The sequence below is a fragment of the Vigna radiata genome, chromosome 8 (assembly GCF_000741045.1).
Source record: "Vigna radiata var. radiata cultivar VC1973A chromosome 8, Vradiata_ver6, whole genome shotgun sequence".
Classification (NCBI taxonomy): domain Eukaryota; kingdom Viridiplantae; phylum Streptophyta; class Magnoliopsida; order Fabales; family Fabaceae; genus Vigna; species Vigna radiata.
Window position 1 is genome coordinate 19,315,305 of NC_028358.1, and position 16,887 is coordinate 19,332,191.

Consider the following 16,887-nt stretch of genomic DNA (forward strand, 5'->3'; position numbering starts at 1 on the left):
GTTTGAAAATGCTATGCTGAATCTGGGTGCATCTATAAATGTCATGCCATTGTCTATTTATAAATCTTTGTCTCTTGGTCCATTACAGCCTACGGGTGTGGTCATTCAGTTGGTCAATAGGACTGTTACCCATCCGACAAGTTACATAGAGGATGTCTTGGTTAGGGTAGGTGAATTGATATTTCTTGTTGATTTCTATGTGTTGGAAATGGAGGATGGTTTCTCTCATGGATCCACCCCCATCATCTTAGGCAGGCCATTTTTGAAAACTGCCCGTACCAAGATTAATGTGTATGCTGGGACATTATCTATGGAGTTTGCTGATATTGTTGTACATTTTAATATTCTTGATGCCATGAAATTTCCAGCTGAGGACCATTCTGTGTTTAGAATTGATACATTGGATGACATTGTTGATGAGTTTATTGTTGATGATTTCCGTTCTATGCATGAGAAGAAACATTCTTTTCTATCTTCTGTAAATTCATGCATAGTATCTGGGTTTGAATCAGGATTTGAATATGATGTTGAATTGGATGTTGATTTGGATGAGAAGTGTGATGTCTAGGGTATTGATGATGTCCAGGTTATTGAAGATGTCCAGGTTATGGATGATATGCGTGTTTTTGATGATTTGGAAGATATTAATGATGTTGTTGATATACCTGTGATGGATATTGATCTGGATTGTGATGAGATGGGTTTTCTGCCTTTACTTTTTTATTCTTTAGAGTCAGAATGCATTAACCACGTTGCAGGAAGTACACTTGAATCTGACTTGCAGGAACCCACTCTTAACCTGAAACAGCTCCCAAAAAACCTCAAGTACGTGTACTTGGAGGATGATGAGAGGAAACCGGTGATCATTTCCACCTCCCTTGATTCTGTTCAAGAGGAGAGGTTGCTTGATGTGTTGAGGGCACATAAGAAGGCCATGGGTTGGAGTTTGGCGGACATCCCTGGTATTAGCCCATCCACATGCATGCATAGGATTTTGTTGGGAGATGGGGCAAAGCCAGTGAGACAGCCGTAGAGAAGGCAAAACCCAGTTATTATGGACGTTATCAAGAAGGAGGTGACGAAGCTTTTGCAAGCTGGGATCATCTACCCCATATAAGTTAGTCAGTGGGTGAGCCCCATACATGTTGTGCCCAAGAAGACTGGCCTCACGGTTGTGAAAAATGAGAGGGATGGGTTGATTCCCACAAGAGTGCAGAACAGCTGGAGAGTCTGCATTGACTATAGGAGGCTGAATCAAGCGACCAGGAAAGACCATTTCCCCCTACCATTCATTGATCAGATGTTGGAGCGCCTGGCAGGTAAATCCCATTACTATTTTCTTGATGATTTTTCTGGTTACTTTCAAATAAACATTGCGCCTGAGGATCAAGAGAAAACCACATTCACCTGCCCCTTTGGCACTTTTGCCTATAGGAGGATGCCTTTTGGCTTATGCAACGCCCCTGGTACATTCCAGCGATGCATGCTTAGCATTTTTAGCGACTTTCTTGAGAGTTGCATAGAGGTGTTTATGGATGATTTCACTGTGTATGGATCCTCTTTTGATGCATGTTTAGATAATCTGGCAAAAGTGTTGAAAAGATGCATAGAAACAAACCTTGTTCTAAATTTTGAGAAATGTCACTTCATGGTTGAACAAGGTTTGGTTCTAGGGCACATCATTTCTGAAAAGGGAATAGAGGTAGACCCTGCTAAGATATCTGTGATTTTGCAGTTGCCTTACCCCTCTTGTGTGCGAGAGGTGCAATCTTTTCTCTGACATGCAGGTTTCTACAGGCGCTTTATCAAGGATTTCAGCAAGAAAGCGCTTCCCTTGTCCAGACTGTTGCAGAAAGAGATTGACTTTTATTTTAATGACAGATGCAAGCAGGCGTTTGATTGCCTGAAGGAAGCTTTGACCACCACTCTTATCATTCAGGCACCGGATTGGACAGTCCCATTTGAGCTCATGTGTGATGCGTCTAATTATACAATGGGGGTTGTCTTGACACAGAAAATCGACAAGCTGCTGAGAGTGATCTACTATGCTTCACGCACTTTGGATGCTGCCCAAGCAAATTATACCACCACTGAAAAAGAGTTGTTAGCAATTGTTTTTGCCCTTGATAAGTTTAGGTCATATTTGCTTGCATCACCTGTTATTGTGTATATTGAACATGCAACTCTGAAGTTTCTATTGAAAAAGGCTAAGTCAAAGCCAAGATTGATCAGGTGGATGCTACTACTCCAAGAGTTCGACTTGCAAATCAAAGACCGGAGTGGAGCACAAAATATGGTTGTTGACCACCTCAGCAGGATTGAGAGAGCTGAGGACGAAGCTGATGTGTTGCCTATCCAGGACAACTTTCCTGATGAGAGTTTGTTGATGATTTCTTCTTCTCACCCTACTCCTTGGTTTGCACACATTGTAAATTATTTTGTTGCTTCTGTTTTTCCTCCCTTAGCATTACGTGCTCAAATTGCTAAAATTAAGAGTGATGCTAAGTGTTATGTTTGGGATGACCCATACCTGTGGAAGTTGTGCAGTAACCAGGTTATTAGGAGATGCATTCCAGACCATGAGATTGACTCGGTCCTACAGTTTTGTCATGCCTCCTCACCTGGTGGTCATCTAGGGATACAGAGAATAGCTCGCAGGGTGCTTGATTGTGGTTTCTATTGGCCTTCCATCTTCAAAGATGCGGAGAGGATTTGCAGCACTTGTGAGCCTTGTCAGAGAGCAAGAGGATCAATTTCATAGACACAAGAGATGCCTCAACAACCTATGTTGTTCTGTGAGGTGTTTGATGTCTGGGGTATAGATTTCATGGGTCCTTTTCCTGTTTCTTTTGGTTTCTCCTATATTCTCCTTGCTGTGGATTATGTTTCAAAATGGGTGGAAGCGAGAGCCACTAGGACTAATGATGCTCGGGTTGTTGTGGATTTTCTTAGATCTCACCTCTTTTGCAGGTTTGGAGTGCCTAGAGCAATTGTTAGTGATCAGGGAACCCATTTTTGCAACAGATCCATGCAAGCCTTGCTCAAGAAATATGGGGTGATGCACAGAGTTTTTACACCTTACCACCCTCAAACAAATGGGCAGGCTGAGATCTCCAACAGGGAGATTAAGAGGATTTTGGAGAAGATTGTCCAGCCCAACAGGAAAGATTGGAGTAATAGGTTGGACGATGCTCTTTGGGCCCACAGGACTGCCTACAAAACACCCATTGGGATGTCTCCCTATTGGGTTGTCTTTGGAAAGGCATGTCATCTACCAGTTGAGATTGAGCACCGGGCATACTGGGCTGTGAAGACTTGCAACTTCTCCATTGACCAAGCTGGAGAGGAAAAGAAGTTGCAACTGGATGAATTGGATGAGATCCGATTGGAGGCCTATGAGAACTCTAAGTTCTACAAAGAAAGGACCAAGAGGTTCCATGATAGTTTCATTGTTAGAAAGGCTTCGAGGTTGGCCAGCAGGTTTTGTTGTATAACTCTAGGCTCGGCCTCATGGGTGGTAAGTTGAGATCAAAGTAGACTGGACCTTTTGTTGTGACTAATGTTTATCCTTATGGTGCAGTAAAGATCCAGGATCCATTTGCAGCTAAAAGCTTCAAGGTGAACGGGCATAGACTGAAGTCTTTCCTCAGCAATCCTTCTTTGTTGGATGCAGTGGTGGAAGAGACGTCTTTGATCCACCCCGCCTACCCTCTCATCTGACTCAGGGAGTTTCTTTTCTCCTTCCCTCCTTACTTTTATTGCACTTTGTCTACATCTGATGACTGTTCCGATTGTTGATCTGTTGATTGTGACACACTGAGGACATTGTGTTGTTTAAGTGTGCTCTATTAGGGGAGGTTGTTTCTTTGTTTATGTTTCGGTTTTTATGTAGTTTGTTGTGTCTTGTGTACAGTTTTGCACGCTTTTCGTGAATTCTGGATTGTGATTAGGTTGTCAGTTTTCCTTCACTTCATTGATACTCTGATTTGTTGGATTCCTTACTTTTCTTTGCTTGGAAGATGATCATGATGTTTGAGAGTTGAATTGATTGCGACCGTATTACCTGTGTGAGATTTGAGCCACTTGATATTCTTTCTTGTGTGTGATATGTCTCTTGATTGCTTGCACATAGGCCTTGGCTTCACTCTTTTTGATGATTCTTGATTGATATGCATGTTTGGAAATGATAAAGACAATTTTGTTGTTGAGCCTCTCTAGCCAGATGAGCCTACCTTGTTTTAATCCATTGATGACCCCTTTTGAGCCTATGCTTTCCCCATTTCTTTGTTTTGAAGCTTATACACTAGCCCTAAGTGAAAAACCATGTTTACCTTAACCTTAGGGAATTTTGGAGCTTTGGAATTGTTTTGGGAATAAGTGTGTCTCCTGGGAGATTATTGATGGGTTGTCGCAATCCATACAAATTTGATTGCATATGAGAAATGCAGTATAGCTAGGGAATGACCCCTAGGTCGTCTCCCGAAGACCAATTTTGCGGTTCGAGAATCGAGTCTAACACGAAGGGGGGGCTTGAAAAGGTTTTGCAAAAATTAAAGAACTCAATAAAGACACAGATGCAAACAACTAATTTAAGCTAGCATGGTAATTAAACTAACACTATTAAAGACCTTNGCAAACAACTAATTTAAGCTAGCATGGTAATTAAACTAACACTATTAAAGACCTTAGACAACATTCAAACATCAAACATTGCTACAAACAAATTAACAAACACAGTTAAAAATAATTAAATTCAACACTAGTTCAAACACATTAAACTCAACCTATTAACTCGATTAATTAAAAACCAAAGAAACCGACAAGCCTAACTTAATCCTAGCAATTAACTTGACTAAATGACAATTAACAATTAATTTTAAAAGTCCAATTGGCCAAAAAGAACCTCATGGCCGTGCACCACACTCCACCAAGTCCACTTCAATTTTTACTCTTCAAGAAACCATCCAATTTGTTGTCTTTTTGTCCTCATGTGCACCATTTCTCAAAAGGAGTTAAATTATACTTAAAACAATCCATTTGAAACCATGCCCTTACTCCTTTCATGCAGCAAATTCGGATTCCAATACCAAGGCACAAATTTATGTGAGCAAGAAAGAAGTGGCTACCAAAAAGTACTTCCAAACCAAAGGGTAAATGAATGTAACCATGGGTGGTTCTACCAATGTGCCAAGTAAGCTAAATCAAATGTAAAAAAACTCCAAAAACCTCCAAACACCGTTAAGTTTCTGCAGCAACAATGCAAGAGCCATGCTCAAAGTGGAAACCTTCCTAGAATGACAAGAAGCATCTTTTTTGGTTTGCCCAAAAATGGTAAAAAATTAATGGCACCATCTCTCCTCCTTTCCATCTCCAATTTCGGTTTTTCTTCTCAACCAACACACCTCCAGCTTGTTCTTCTTCCTCACACCGAAAAAACTCACCTAAAAGACCCCATTTCAAAGTTCAAATTCATTCAAGAACATAAACCCAAACCACTACTACTTCAACTCAACCCAATCTTCTATTTCTTCAAGCTCTTGTGCAAAAACGAAAATAACAATTCAACCTTCAATTCCAGCACTGTTCAGCCACCAAAACACCATCAAACTCTGGTCCCAAACTGTTTTCAAACATCCAAACCGAAATATAGAAGGAAAGAGGCAAACCCACAACACCCATACAACACCTTAAGCTCTCTTCAACCCAAAACTCACACAGAACTCCATTTTCATCAAGCAACCAACCAAAATGCCAAGGAAACCGTGAATAACAGCAGCAAATGAGTAGGAAAATGAAAATATAACTTCACTCAAACCCAAAAACCTCCATGGAAAGGCAAAGACAAGCTTAAAAGCTCAAGCTTCAAACACCAAGAACAAGCAAAAGGAGGTAGAAAAGAACGGATTTTCACCACCAATGAGTTAAGACAACCAAGAGTAAGTCAAGGGAGGAAGAAAATCTGCATCATATTCATTGAAAATGGTCCAAAACCGTGGCACCAAGCAAGCACCATGAGAGCATGTTCAAAATAAGAGAAACCCTAGAAGAAAGAAGCAAAAACCATGAGCTATGGGTCTCTAAGTGTGTGGCTCGGTATTCACACCCTATATGACCAAGAATTACTATTTGGTAGGGTCCACACACTACAAGTCAGCCCTAAAGAGATGTCACATGGCCCCCACATTTGGTTTTTTACAAAAATGCCCCTAAAAGGGTCCAAAACACCTAATTCTAATTAGGGCTTCTAGAAAACGAAATTACAACTTTAATTAGAATTTAAATGACTAAGTGTTGTGCCTTTGAATGTGTCACACCATATCCCAATGCTCCAGATGATGTTTCCACAACTTCCCTGCAACCAGAAATGCGCTTAATCAGCTTAGAAAATCCAAATTAGCACAATTACGAATTTCTGACCAAATTAAGCAGAATTTGGAAAACGGGGAACTAACAGACAATTAAACACAATTCTCTGGTTTATTTAAGTGCAATAAACTAAATATAGTTTAAGAATTAACGACTCGTCAATTATGATGAATTGGCTAGATTGGTTCCTCTTCTTGTTTTGTTTTTGTATATATGTGTGCATCTTGTCTCTTACAGTTTTGTTCAGAAAAAAAAAAGAGAGAGAGAAAGAGATAGGATGAGAAAAAGAAAAAAAAACAGAAAAATAGTGAAAAATGAAAAAAAAAAATTGTGAATAATGGAGTCAAGAAGAGGATGACATTAGAGGTTGTGGGTGTGTTTGAATGTGTTTACACTTGTTCCCCATTGCTCCTCTATTCCTTATGGTTTGTAGCTTCTTATCCAGATGTATCCTCCCTTGTCGTTGGCCCCATTACAACCATAAAAATACCTTTTGATTTGAATATGCGTATATGCTTGAGTGTTGATATTAGAGGCTTGCCAAGTCTATTTGTGTTTGCTTTCTTGAGTGCATTGAGTGACATTGATTTACCTTAAACACTTGAGAGCAACACTGATTGTGCGTATCTGTGAGGCTCTGTTGCTTTTGATTCATCTCTTCACTGATTGATTGTTTTCCATGTACTGAACTATTTGGATGATTCTGTAAGTATCTGCTTTCATTGACTCTGTGTAGGATTCTGCCTATGCCTTTCATTGTCCAGATTTTGTGAGAATTGTGCAACTCTGTTTCTGTTTTGTGAGTCTTTGTTGTCTGTCTGTCGAGTCTGTGTCACCTCCCTGATGTTTGAGTAGTTCAGTGGTTTTCGTCTTGATTTTTCCCAAGAGTGCAAAAGACTAAGTGTGGTCTATTTTGATGAGTCGTTATTTCTTGAACTATATTTAGTTTATTGCACTTAAATAAATTGAGGAATTGTGTTTAATTGTCTGTTATTTCCCCGTTTTTCCGAATTCTGCTTAATTTGGTCGAAAATTCGTATTTTCACTAATTTGAATTTTCTGAGCTGATTAATTGCATTTTTTGGGTGCAGGGAAATTTTGGAAACATCATTTGGAGCATTAGGGAAGGTGGCGTGATCATTCAAGACTCAACATTTAGTTACTTCCATTTTAATTAAGTTGTAATTTCGTTTTTAGAAACCTTAATTAGATTAGGTGTTTTTGGGCCCTTTTAGTGGCAATTTTCTAGAAGCCCATTTTGTAGGACACTTGGCTTTAGGCTAGGGTTTCATTTTAGGAGGTGGACCCCACCTATTTTGAAGGTTGGACGGCATTTTGTCATGCTATTGCCGAGACACACTCCTTAGCACATACTTTCCACTTCATTTTCTAGGTTTTTGTATGAACTCCCATGGAGAGCTTTGGGGTGCCCGATTTTGAGCATGGATTGAATCAAGAACATATTTTTCTTCTTCTCTTGCTTGAAACTATACTTATTCTTGCTTAATGGAAGGGAGATCTATCACTCCTCTTCTTGCATTGTCCATTTGAATGTTGAAAGCTTGAGCTTGGAGGTAGTTCTTTGCATTTTCATGGTGGTTTCTTTGGTTGAACCAAGACCCATTTTTCATTTTCGTTTCCTCTTTGCTGCACCATTTGAGTGATTATATTTGGGTTTCCTTTGTTGAATGAAAAAGAATATGGTTCCTATTGAGTTTCGGAGTGAAGAAAGTTTGAGTTGATTCATGGTTGTTTGAGCTAAACCCTTTTTCTTCTTGTGCATTTTACTTTGATTGATGCAAGTAATTTGGTGAGATGAAGTTGTTTTGTGTTGCACCCATTTCAGCCGTGAAATGAAGAAGAAAAGATGTTTATGTTTTGCTTTTATGGAATGAGAGGTTGACTTGTATGCTTATGGTATTTGAAGATTGGAAGATAGAGATTTATTGGGTTGCTTTTAGGGTGTTGAACCAATAATACACGGATTCCATTGTAGAAGAATTTCATTTTGCATTTGGATATTGCAATGAAGGTGTTATGGTGATTGTTGGAAGGCACACGGTCTCCAAGGTTGCATTGTTTTTGGAATTTTCATTTGATTTGAAGGAATGGGAGTGTGTTCGATTTTTGGAGAGAATATGAATTGTGGATTGTTGTTTGGTGAGCAATGTCCAAGCATTACAAGGAGAGGAGAAGGCATTTCTTTAGTTTAATTCCCTTTGACCATGTACATGTGGCACATTGAAAGAAAAATTCCACTTTTGTGTTGGACCATTTAAGGAAATGTTGCTTTTTGCTTTGGAAGAGAGAGAAAACGGTTTTGGCCTTTTGGGGAGAGAGAAGAACACGGTTTTCAATGGTAAAAAGTAGAAGAAAGCACTTTCTTGGAGCACATGGGACAAGGAAAACATTATTCAAATGTTTATTGAAGAAAGAAAGCAAATTTGGAGTTGGTGTGCTTGGGAGGTCACGGCCATGAGGTTTTTGGGCCATTCCAAGAATTGAATTTTCTTTAGTTGGTGCATGTATTGTCACATAATTGATAGAGGAAAAAGCATGTGTGTTTATTTCTTTGTTTTCAATTAATTGCATAGTAGGATTAGTTGCTTTTTAGTTTCTCTAATTTAGTTTTGCATTTAATTTAATTTAACTATGTTAGGTAGTTGTTTGTTGCCTTGTTGGGATCTACTATTTTATTTTATTTTGTTTGAATGTTGTCTAAGGTTTTTAATAGTGTTAGTTTAATTACCATGCTAGCTTAAATTAGTTTGTTTGCATCTGTGTCTTTATTGAGTTCTTTAATTTTTGCAAAACCTTTTCAAACCCCCCCCTTTCGCGTTAGACTCGATTCTCGAACCGCAAAATTGGTCTATGGGAGACGACCTAGGGGTCATTCCCTAGCTATACTACATTTCTCATATGCAATCAAATTTGTATGGGTTGCGACAGCTGATCAAAACCTTAATTAGATTAGGAGTTTTTGGGCCCTTTTAGTGGCAATTTTCTAGAAGCCCATTTTGCAGGACACTTGGCTTTAGGCTAGGGTTTGATTTTAGGAGGTGGACCCCACCATTTTAGGGCAATTCTCGGTATTTGGAGAACCTTATCCGACCACTCACTTCTATGCACACTTTTACACTTCATTTCTAGGTTTTGTATGAACTCTCATGGAGAACTTGCTATGGTGCTTCGGTTGTGACCATTTGAATGAAAAAAGTTGCAGATTTTCTTTGTCTCTTCCTATCATCTTGGTTATCTTGGCTTGGTAGAAGTAGAAAACCATCCATTTACCATTTCATTTTCTTGCTCTTTGAAGTGGGAAGCATGAGCTTGGGAGCTTTTCTTTGCATTTTCATGGTGGTTCTTGAATTTGAATGAAAGTCTATATCGTTTTCCTCTTCATTTGCTGCGGTGCTCATGGTTTTCATTTCAATTTACATGGTTGTATGATGAAAATGGAGTTCTTGTTGAGTTTTGGTTGAAGGAAGCTTAAGTCGATGTGTAGGTGTTGTGATTTGGACTCTTTCTTTTTGTTTTTCGGTTTTGATGTTTGAAGCAAGTTTACAACCAGAACTTTGTGCTGTTTATTGTGGCTGGACGGTGCTGGACTTGAAGGCTAGGGATTTATTTTCGTTTTTACAAAAAGCTTGAAGAAAAGGGAAGGTTTGGTTGGGTCAAATGAGTAGAAGTTTGAGTTTATTGTTCTTGTGTTGATTTGGAATTTGAACTTTGGTTTCTTGGGTGTATGTTTCGGTAGAATGGAGGAAGAAAACATGAATGGTGTGTGTTGGTAGAGGAAAAACCGAAAATGGAGATAGGAAGGAGGAGAGAAGGTGCATTTAAGTCTTTACGATTTTTGGACAAACACATATGATGCTTATTTTGACTAAGGGAATGTTTCCATTTTGAGCTTTGTCTCTAGCACAAATTTCTGCCGAGAATCATCTTGAGATGGGAAATGTTTTGTGTTTGATTTTTATTTTACTTGGCTTACATGGCACATTGGAAGAAGCACCCTAAGTATCTTTCATTTACACCTTGGTTTGAAGCACTTTTTGTAGAATTTCCTTGCTAGCTCACGGTATTTGATGGTTGGGTTTTGGGAACCAGATTTTTGATGCATGGAAGAGTGATGGCATGGTTTTAAAGTGTGAGGAAGGCACATGTGTGTTGTCTTGAAGATTGGAGCACATGGTACAAGAGGGAAACATATTTTAAAGTTTGGTGAAGATTGACTTTGAAATGGACTTTAGAAGGTTACACATCACTCACGACCATGTGCTTTTCTTTGGCCAATTGGACTTTTAAATTCCTTTGTTAATTGCCATTGTGTCAAGTAATTTGCTAGGATTAAATTAGGCTTGTTGGTTTCTTTGGTTTTTAATTAATTTAGTTAATAGGTTGAGTTTAATGTGTTTGAGTTAGTGTTGAGTTTAATTATTTTTAACTGTGTTTGTTAGTTTGTTTGTAACAATGTTTGATGTTTGAATGTTGTCTAAGGTTTTTAATGGTGTTAGTTTAATTACCATGCTAGCTTAAATTACTCTAGTTGGTCATTAGCTATATTGNTATGTTTCCCTAAGGTTTCTGAACTGTGACTGTGTGGCAACTCTGACTTGGTTAATATTAATTTTGTATTTGCACCTGCAATTGGGTATACGCTTAGTAGCCCAGTTGGTGTGACATCTTTGCTTAGTTGACGGAACTGTATGGTGTAAATCAGATTTGATATTAACAACGCATTCACTTAGTTTGCGTTTATGAAGACAAAATTAATCGTCGCTTAGTCGGTAAACTCTGTTGGATTAGAGGTCTGAGTAGCAACTTTATTTAGATAATTTGTGATGGGAAACATTGTAATTAAGTTAATGACCAACCATTTTCATTCTATTTTTAAAACTGTTTTTACATCTATGTTTGCATTTCTGTTTGCATCAGTGTTTTCAATTTGATTCATCCGCATTCCAAAACCCTTTCACAAACCCCATTCGTGGTTGACTCGATTCTTGAACCGCAAAGTTGGTATTTGGGAGACGACCTAGGGGTCATTCCTTAGCTATACTACATTAAATTACACATCAAATTTGATGACTTAGGTCATGGACCCATTACTAGAAGTATGGCGAGGAAGCTTCAACAAAAATTGTAAGACATGAGTACAACTGGGCAGGTTCTTTTCCTTCACTTTGCATGGAATATAAAGACTCAAGACAAAGGGGCAGAATTGTCAAATTGACCATCAACATTGCTGGCGCACCCCTCNACTTTTACTAAACATCACCATAGCTTTGTATGCATAATTTCAAGCACATGTAATCCGTGTTTGTCATGTTTTCTTTCTAGACCCACATGGGAATTTCTTGCTTGTACCACGTGGCAATAGATCCACGAATCATGGAGATCATCACTCACGCACATGCCTTGTGAATCCATTATAAATTCATGGCATCACTATTGTAAATCACTTTGGAAATCTATGAGAATTTTTCTTCTTTGTTGATTCCTTCTTTCATCCGAGAGATACTCTGCCCAAAGTCACATTCTCTGATCTTTTCTCCATCTCCTAGCTTTCTTCCAGTTCATGGAAGCCATCTGAAATTAGCTCTCCCTTACATATAGATCTTCAACCATACATCAACTCCACATTGCATCAACTATCACCTCTGTTGGAACAATCTTCTACTGATTCACGGATTCTGCATTTCTTCCGCTGGAGCAACTCATCATGTTGGTATTCAGAGCTTTGGTTTTGGGTCACGCTCTAGATAAGTCAATTGATCGATCCTTATTGTCATTACCGTTCCTTCGTGTGCTTTTGGTTACTGTTTCATTGCTTCTTTGAATCCAGTAAACTTCATCTGTCAACGAGTGTTTTTCTTAATTCCAGCTTTTCTTGTTTTCAATTTTGTTTCATTTTATTTGGTCAGATCTGGTGCCTTTGAGTCTTTTCATTTTTAGATCTAATACTGTCATGTCTGGTCTTGTTTGTGATCCAATTTTTCTTCTCAAAATTCTGAGTAAAATGAATTTGGCAAAAAGCTACCGATTCTGAATTGATCAAGTGTGTGGATAAAACTGTTTTTCTTATTTGAATTTCAAAATATGCACATTCAATGAGCAATGAATAAAGAGCTCAGTGTATTCTGAAATCAATCACAGAACAGTACCAGTAAATCACTGATTCGGATTTGTGTTGAATGTGAATGATCTTGGTTGATTCAAACTGCACCGTGCAAATGTGTTTCTACATTGATCTGTTGAATGAAATTGATTTGATGTCCTGTATTGGTTTGATGCGCTGATTTACTGCAATAGTGTATTAAGCATACCAAATGAACAGTGTTTTGTCTAAGACAAACCGAAACATGGTTGCAATACACTGCAGAATTTTACCATTCAGTGCTTAGCAGTTGACCGAACTACAATTGAATTGATTGAGTCTGTTTCTTTTCTTTTTCTGGTTTGGAATCTGTTCAGAATTAAATCTTCACTGGACATCTTGTAATGGTATTCCTAGAGTCTGTTTGGTGTTACACTGTTGATCTGAGGGTGAAACAAATTAATTCATATCATTGTTGACTCCTCTGCTTGAATTGACGGTGATTTGGTAATTTTTGTGTTAAACACAACTGACATAGTGAAATTCTGATTTAGCAACATTTAGTCTCTACTCACAGTGAATACAAGTCATAATTGTGAAACTAAAGTTGCTTGAATCATTGAATTGGAGGTATAAACACGTTAACACAGTTTTGCCATTTCAGTTCCATCATTCAGCATATTTTTTTTTCTAATAAGTTGCAGTTGTTTACACAACATTCACCTAAACTGATTGATGCATCCAATTCATGATTATATTAGTAGCAAAAGCTTGGTGTAAGTAAAGTAAAAGAAATATGCAAAACAAATTCCCAAATGCATTTTAATTTGAAAAAGCCGTGAACACCAGTACCAATCAAAGTGTGTTTCAGTTTTGGTGCATCAGTTTCAGAGTTCATTGAGACCATTTATCAAACACTTTTGTCTCTTTTTCACATGAGTTTGAATTGAACATTGCTGCAACTTCCTATGTTTTCTTGCGTTTTAATTCTATTCTAGGTCCTTTCTTAAGTTCTCTTTGAGTGCTACCTTTCCTTGAAAACCTTTTAATTGTTTGCTTTTAATTGATTGAAATTTTGTACACCATATGTTTGCTGTAAAGCCTATGGGGTGATAGTCTACTTTCATTCCAACATTAAAATTTGCAGTTGCCTGCAATTGTCACTGACATTTGGTGGATACTGTGAGAATCATTGTGAATGTAGATTGGTTTCAGATGGATTTTCATTGATGGTAGCATATTAGAAAGAGGATTGGTGAGGGAAAAGCTTATATTGAATGTTGGCTTTGTGTAGCAGAGAATACTTCTCGGTACTGCAAAAAATTTGTTGTTGTTCGGCATAATTGGCTGTAACAGCCACTATTCCAGACGTGTTACACCAACAGAATTTGACAGCCTCACTTTCTGCAACTGTGAGAATTGTGACTGCACCTAGTTCACGTAGCTTGCCTTGAGAGAAGCCAAAGTTGCATTTGTATTTCCCCTTTCCGTTGTTGCAATTACTAGTTGTAACTTGTTTCTTTCTTTCTTTTAATTCTTGTAATTTGGCCATTTCAAGCATGTGAAGTGGAAGAGCGCATAAGTGTTCTTCCCTCATTTGCTAACTTGACTTAAAGTCTCACCACTTAAAATTTGGTAGACGGTGAGTGTGTCTTAGATCCAAAGTCTAAGCCTCACCTAGGAGACCTCACCTTTACTAGTTTTCTTTCATTTTAATTTCCAGCTTTATGTTCTTGTTCGTTTAGGAAGCTCTCTTTAGGGGTCCGAATTCTAGAGTTTAGGCCTTTATTTTGCTTTGATTGTTTGTTGTCTTTGAGACTTTGGTGGATCTAAAAGTGATTTTGATCTAAAGAATTTAGTAAGTAACTAGAAGCATATTTGGCAAGGCAAAGGCTTAGTACTTAAGCAACCCTAGTGGTTCACCTCCCTTACCTGGAATATTGCTTTCAAAGTGAACTCTTTAGTCTTTATTTCAAGAAAAACATTTAAGTCCATCACAATGTCTAGAAGGCATTCTCCTAGGATTAGTGATAGTGAAAACCAAAAAGAGCAATTCACCCTCCAAACCTTAGTCAACCAACTCAATGAAATTGAAAGGAAGATGAGTCAAGAAAAAGTCAATAGAGAGCTTCAAAATGCTATGATTCAAGATGAGTTGAGGTTGTTAAGAGAAGAACAAAATAGGTCTAGTGGAAGTCAAAGTGATCATTCTCAAGAAGAGGGCATACCTCTAAATGTGGGAGATTATTACAGTCAACCTTCTTCTTCTAGGAAATCTAGGAGGAATATTCATGTGCTTCCACCTCCTAAAGAAGTCAATGTTGTATTGCCTCACTTCCATGGGAAGGACAATGTTGAGGCCTATCTTGATTGGGAAATGAAGGTGGAACAATTGTTTGCTTTCCACCAAGTAAGTGAAGAAAGAAAGGTCTCTCTAGCTACCCTAAGCTTTCAAGGGTATGCAATGTATTGGTGGACTGCCTTAGTCCAAGAGAGACTTAGACATCAAGCTCCTCCAATTCATTATTGGAATGATCTCAAAACTGCCCTTAGGAGGAGACATATTCCCTCCTACTACAATAGAGAACTCATGGATAAACTCCAAAGATTACAACAAAAGTCTATGACTGTTGAAGAATATAGACAAAAAATGGAGTTATACATAATGAGGGCAGGGATAGTAGAGGCTTCAAAAATTACTTTGGCCAGATTTTTAAGTGGGCTTAATTTTGATATTCGAGATAGGGTTGAACTACTACCTTATAGAGATTTGAATGATCTTGTTCAAATGTGTATCAAGGTAGAACAACAAAACTTGAGAAAATCCTCTTCTAAAAGAGTTCAAGTTCAACCTATTTTTGAAAAGAAAATTTTTAAAGAAAAAGAGTCTTTTAAACCTCTAGCCAAAATAAATGAAAAGCCCAAACAAGAATCCTCTTCACACACTCACACAAGAGATATCAAGTGCTTTAAGTGTTTGGGTAGGGGTCATGTAGCTGCTCAATGTCCTACAAAGAGAGCCATCATTCTTAAAGGTAGTGACATTTATAGTAGTGAAAGTGAATTCCCCACCAGTGAAAGTGAGAGTGAACAAGAGAAGGGAGAGGAAGTCTTTGCTGAAGATGGTCAACTTCTCATGGTGAGAAGAGTGCTCAATAGTCAACCTAGCTTAGAACATTTATCTCAAAGAGAGAACATCTTTCATACAAGATGTAAGATTCAAGACAAATATTGTTCTCTCATTGTTGATAGTGGATCTTGCTGCAATTGTTGTAGTGTCAAGCTAGTTGAAAAGTTAAATCTTGAAGTCATACCCCATCCAAAACCTTACAAACTTCATTGGATAAATGAAGATGGGGATATAACTGTCAAGAAACAAGCTAAATTGGCAATTTCCATTGGGAACTTCAAAGATGAAGTGATTTGTGATATAGTTCCCATGGAAGCTTGTCATGTGTTGTTGCGAAGACCATGGCAATTTGATCATGAAATTATACATCATGGTCTTACCAACACCATAATTGTTCACAAAGGAGATAAGAAATTTGTGCTTCATCCTTTGACACCTACCCAAGTTGCAAAGGATCAAGCACAAATGAAGGCAATTAGGGACCACGAAAAAGAACAAAAGAGGAAACAAAGTCCAAAAACCAAGCAAGAAGTAATCCTTAGGGATGAAAAAGAGGTGTGGGAGTCTAGTGTTCCCTCCCACAAGGTTACTCCATATGAAGTCCTTTTAAATAAAAAAACTTTGATCCACGCACTTCAAGTTGAGCAACCTTTATACCTCCTTCTTTGTCAAGGAACACTCATATGCACATCTAGTGAGTCTTAGACTTCTACTTTATCTCTTTCAATCCAAAATCTTTTGAAAGAATTTGATGATCTATTTCCCAAGGACATTCCTATTGGGCTTCCACCTTTAAGGGGAATAGAACATCAAATTGACTTTATGCCAGGGGCAACTCTTCCTAATAGGCCTGCCTATAGGACGATTTCCCAAGAAACAAAAGATATTAAGTCACAAGTACAAGACTTGCTAGACAAGGGTTGGGTTCAAAAGAGCTTAAGCTCATGTGTTGTACCTGTGTTGTTGGTGCCCAAAAAGGATGGTAAATGGCGAATGTGTTGTGATTGTAGGGCTATCAACAACATCACAATAAAATACAGACATCCCATCCCTAGACTTGATGATATGTTGGATGAATTGCATGGGGCTCAAATTTTCTCAAAGGTAGATCTTAAAAGTGGATATCACCAAATAAGAATAAAAAAGGGTGATGAGTGGAAAACTGCTTTTAAGACTAAGTTTGGGTTATATGAGTGGTTAGTGATGCCTTTTGGTCTTACTAACACCCCAAGTACATTCATGAGACTTATGAATCATATTCTAAGGGATTGCATTGGGAAGTTTGTAGTTG

The 16,887-nt window shown here is 38.1% G+C and overlaps 1 protein-coding gene across 1 annotated transcript; it reads left to right on the forward strand.

Moving 5' to 3' along the window:
• The first annotated feature begins 11,837 nt into the window (after positions 1–11,837).
• Positions 11,838–16,319, forward strand: LOC106771275. Its single transcript, XM_022784678.1, has 2 exons — positions 11,838–12,093; positions 13,761–16,319. The coding sequence occupies exon 2, from the start codon at positions 14,466–14,468 to the stop codon at positions 16,299–16,301; it is 1,836 nt and encodes a 611-aa protein (XP_022640399.1). The 5' UTR covers positions 11,838–12,093; positions 13,761–14,465; the 3' UTR covers positions 16,302–16,319.
• The last annotated feature ends 568 nt before the right edge of the window (positions 16,320–16,887 follow it).

What these genes read in the sequence shown, in the direction of transcription:
- LOC106771275 (XM_022784678.1), top strand. Translation starts at nt 14,466, where the DNA reads ATGTCTAGAAGGCATTCTCCTAGGATTAGTGATAGTGAAAACCAAAAA.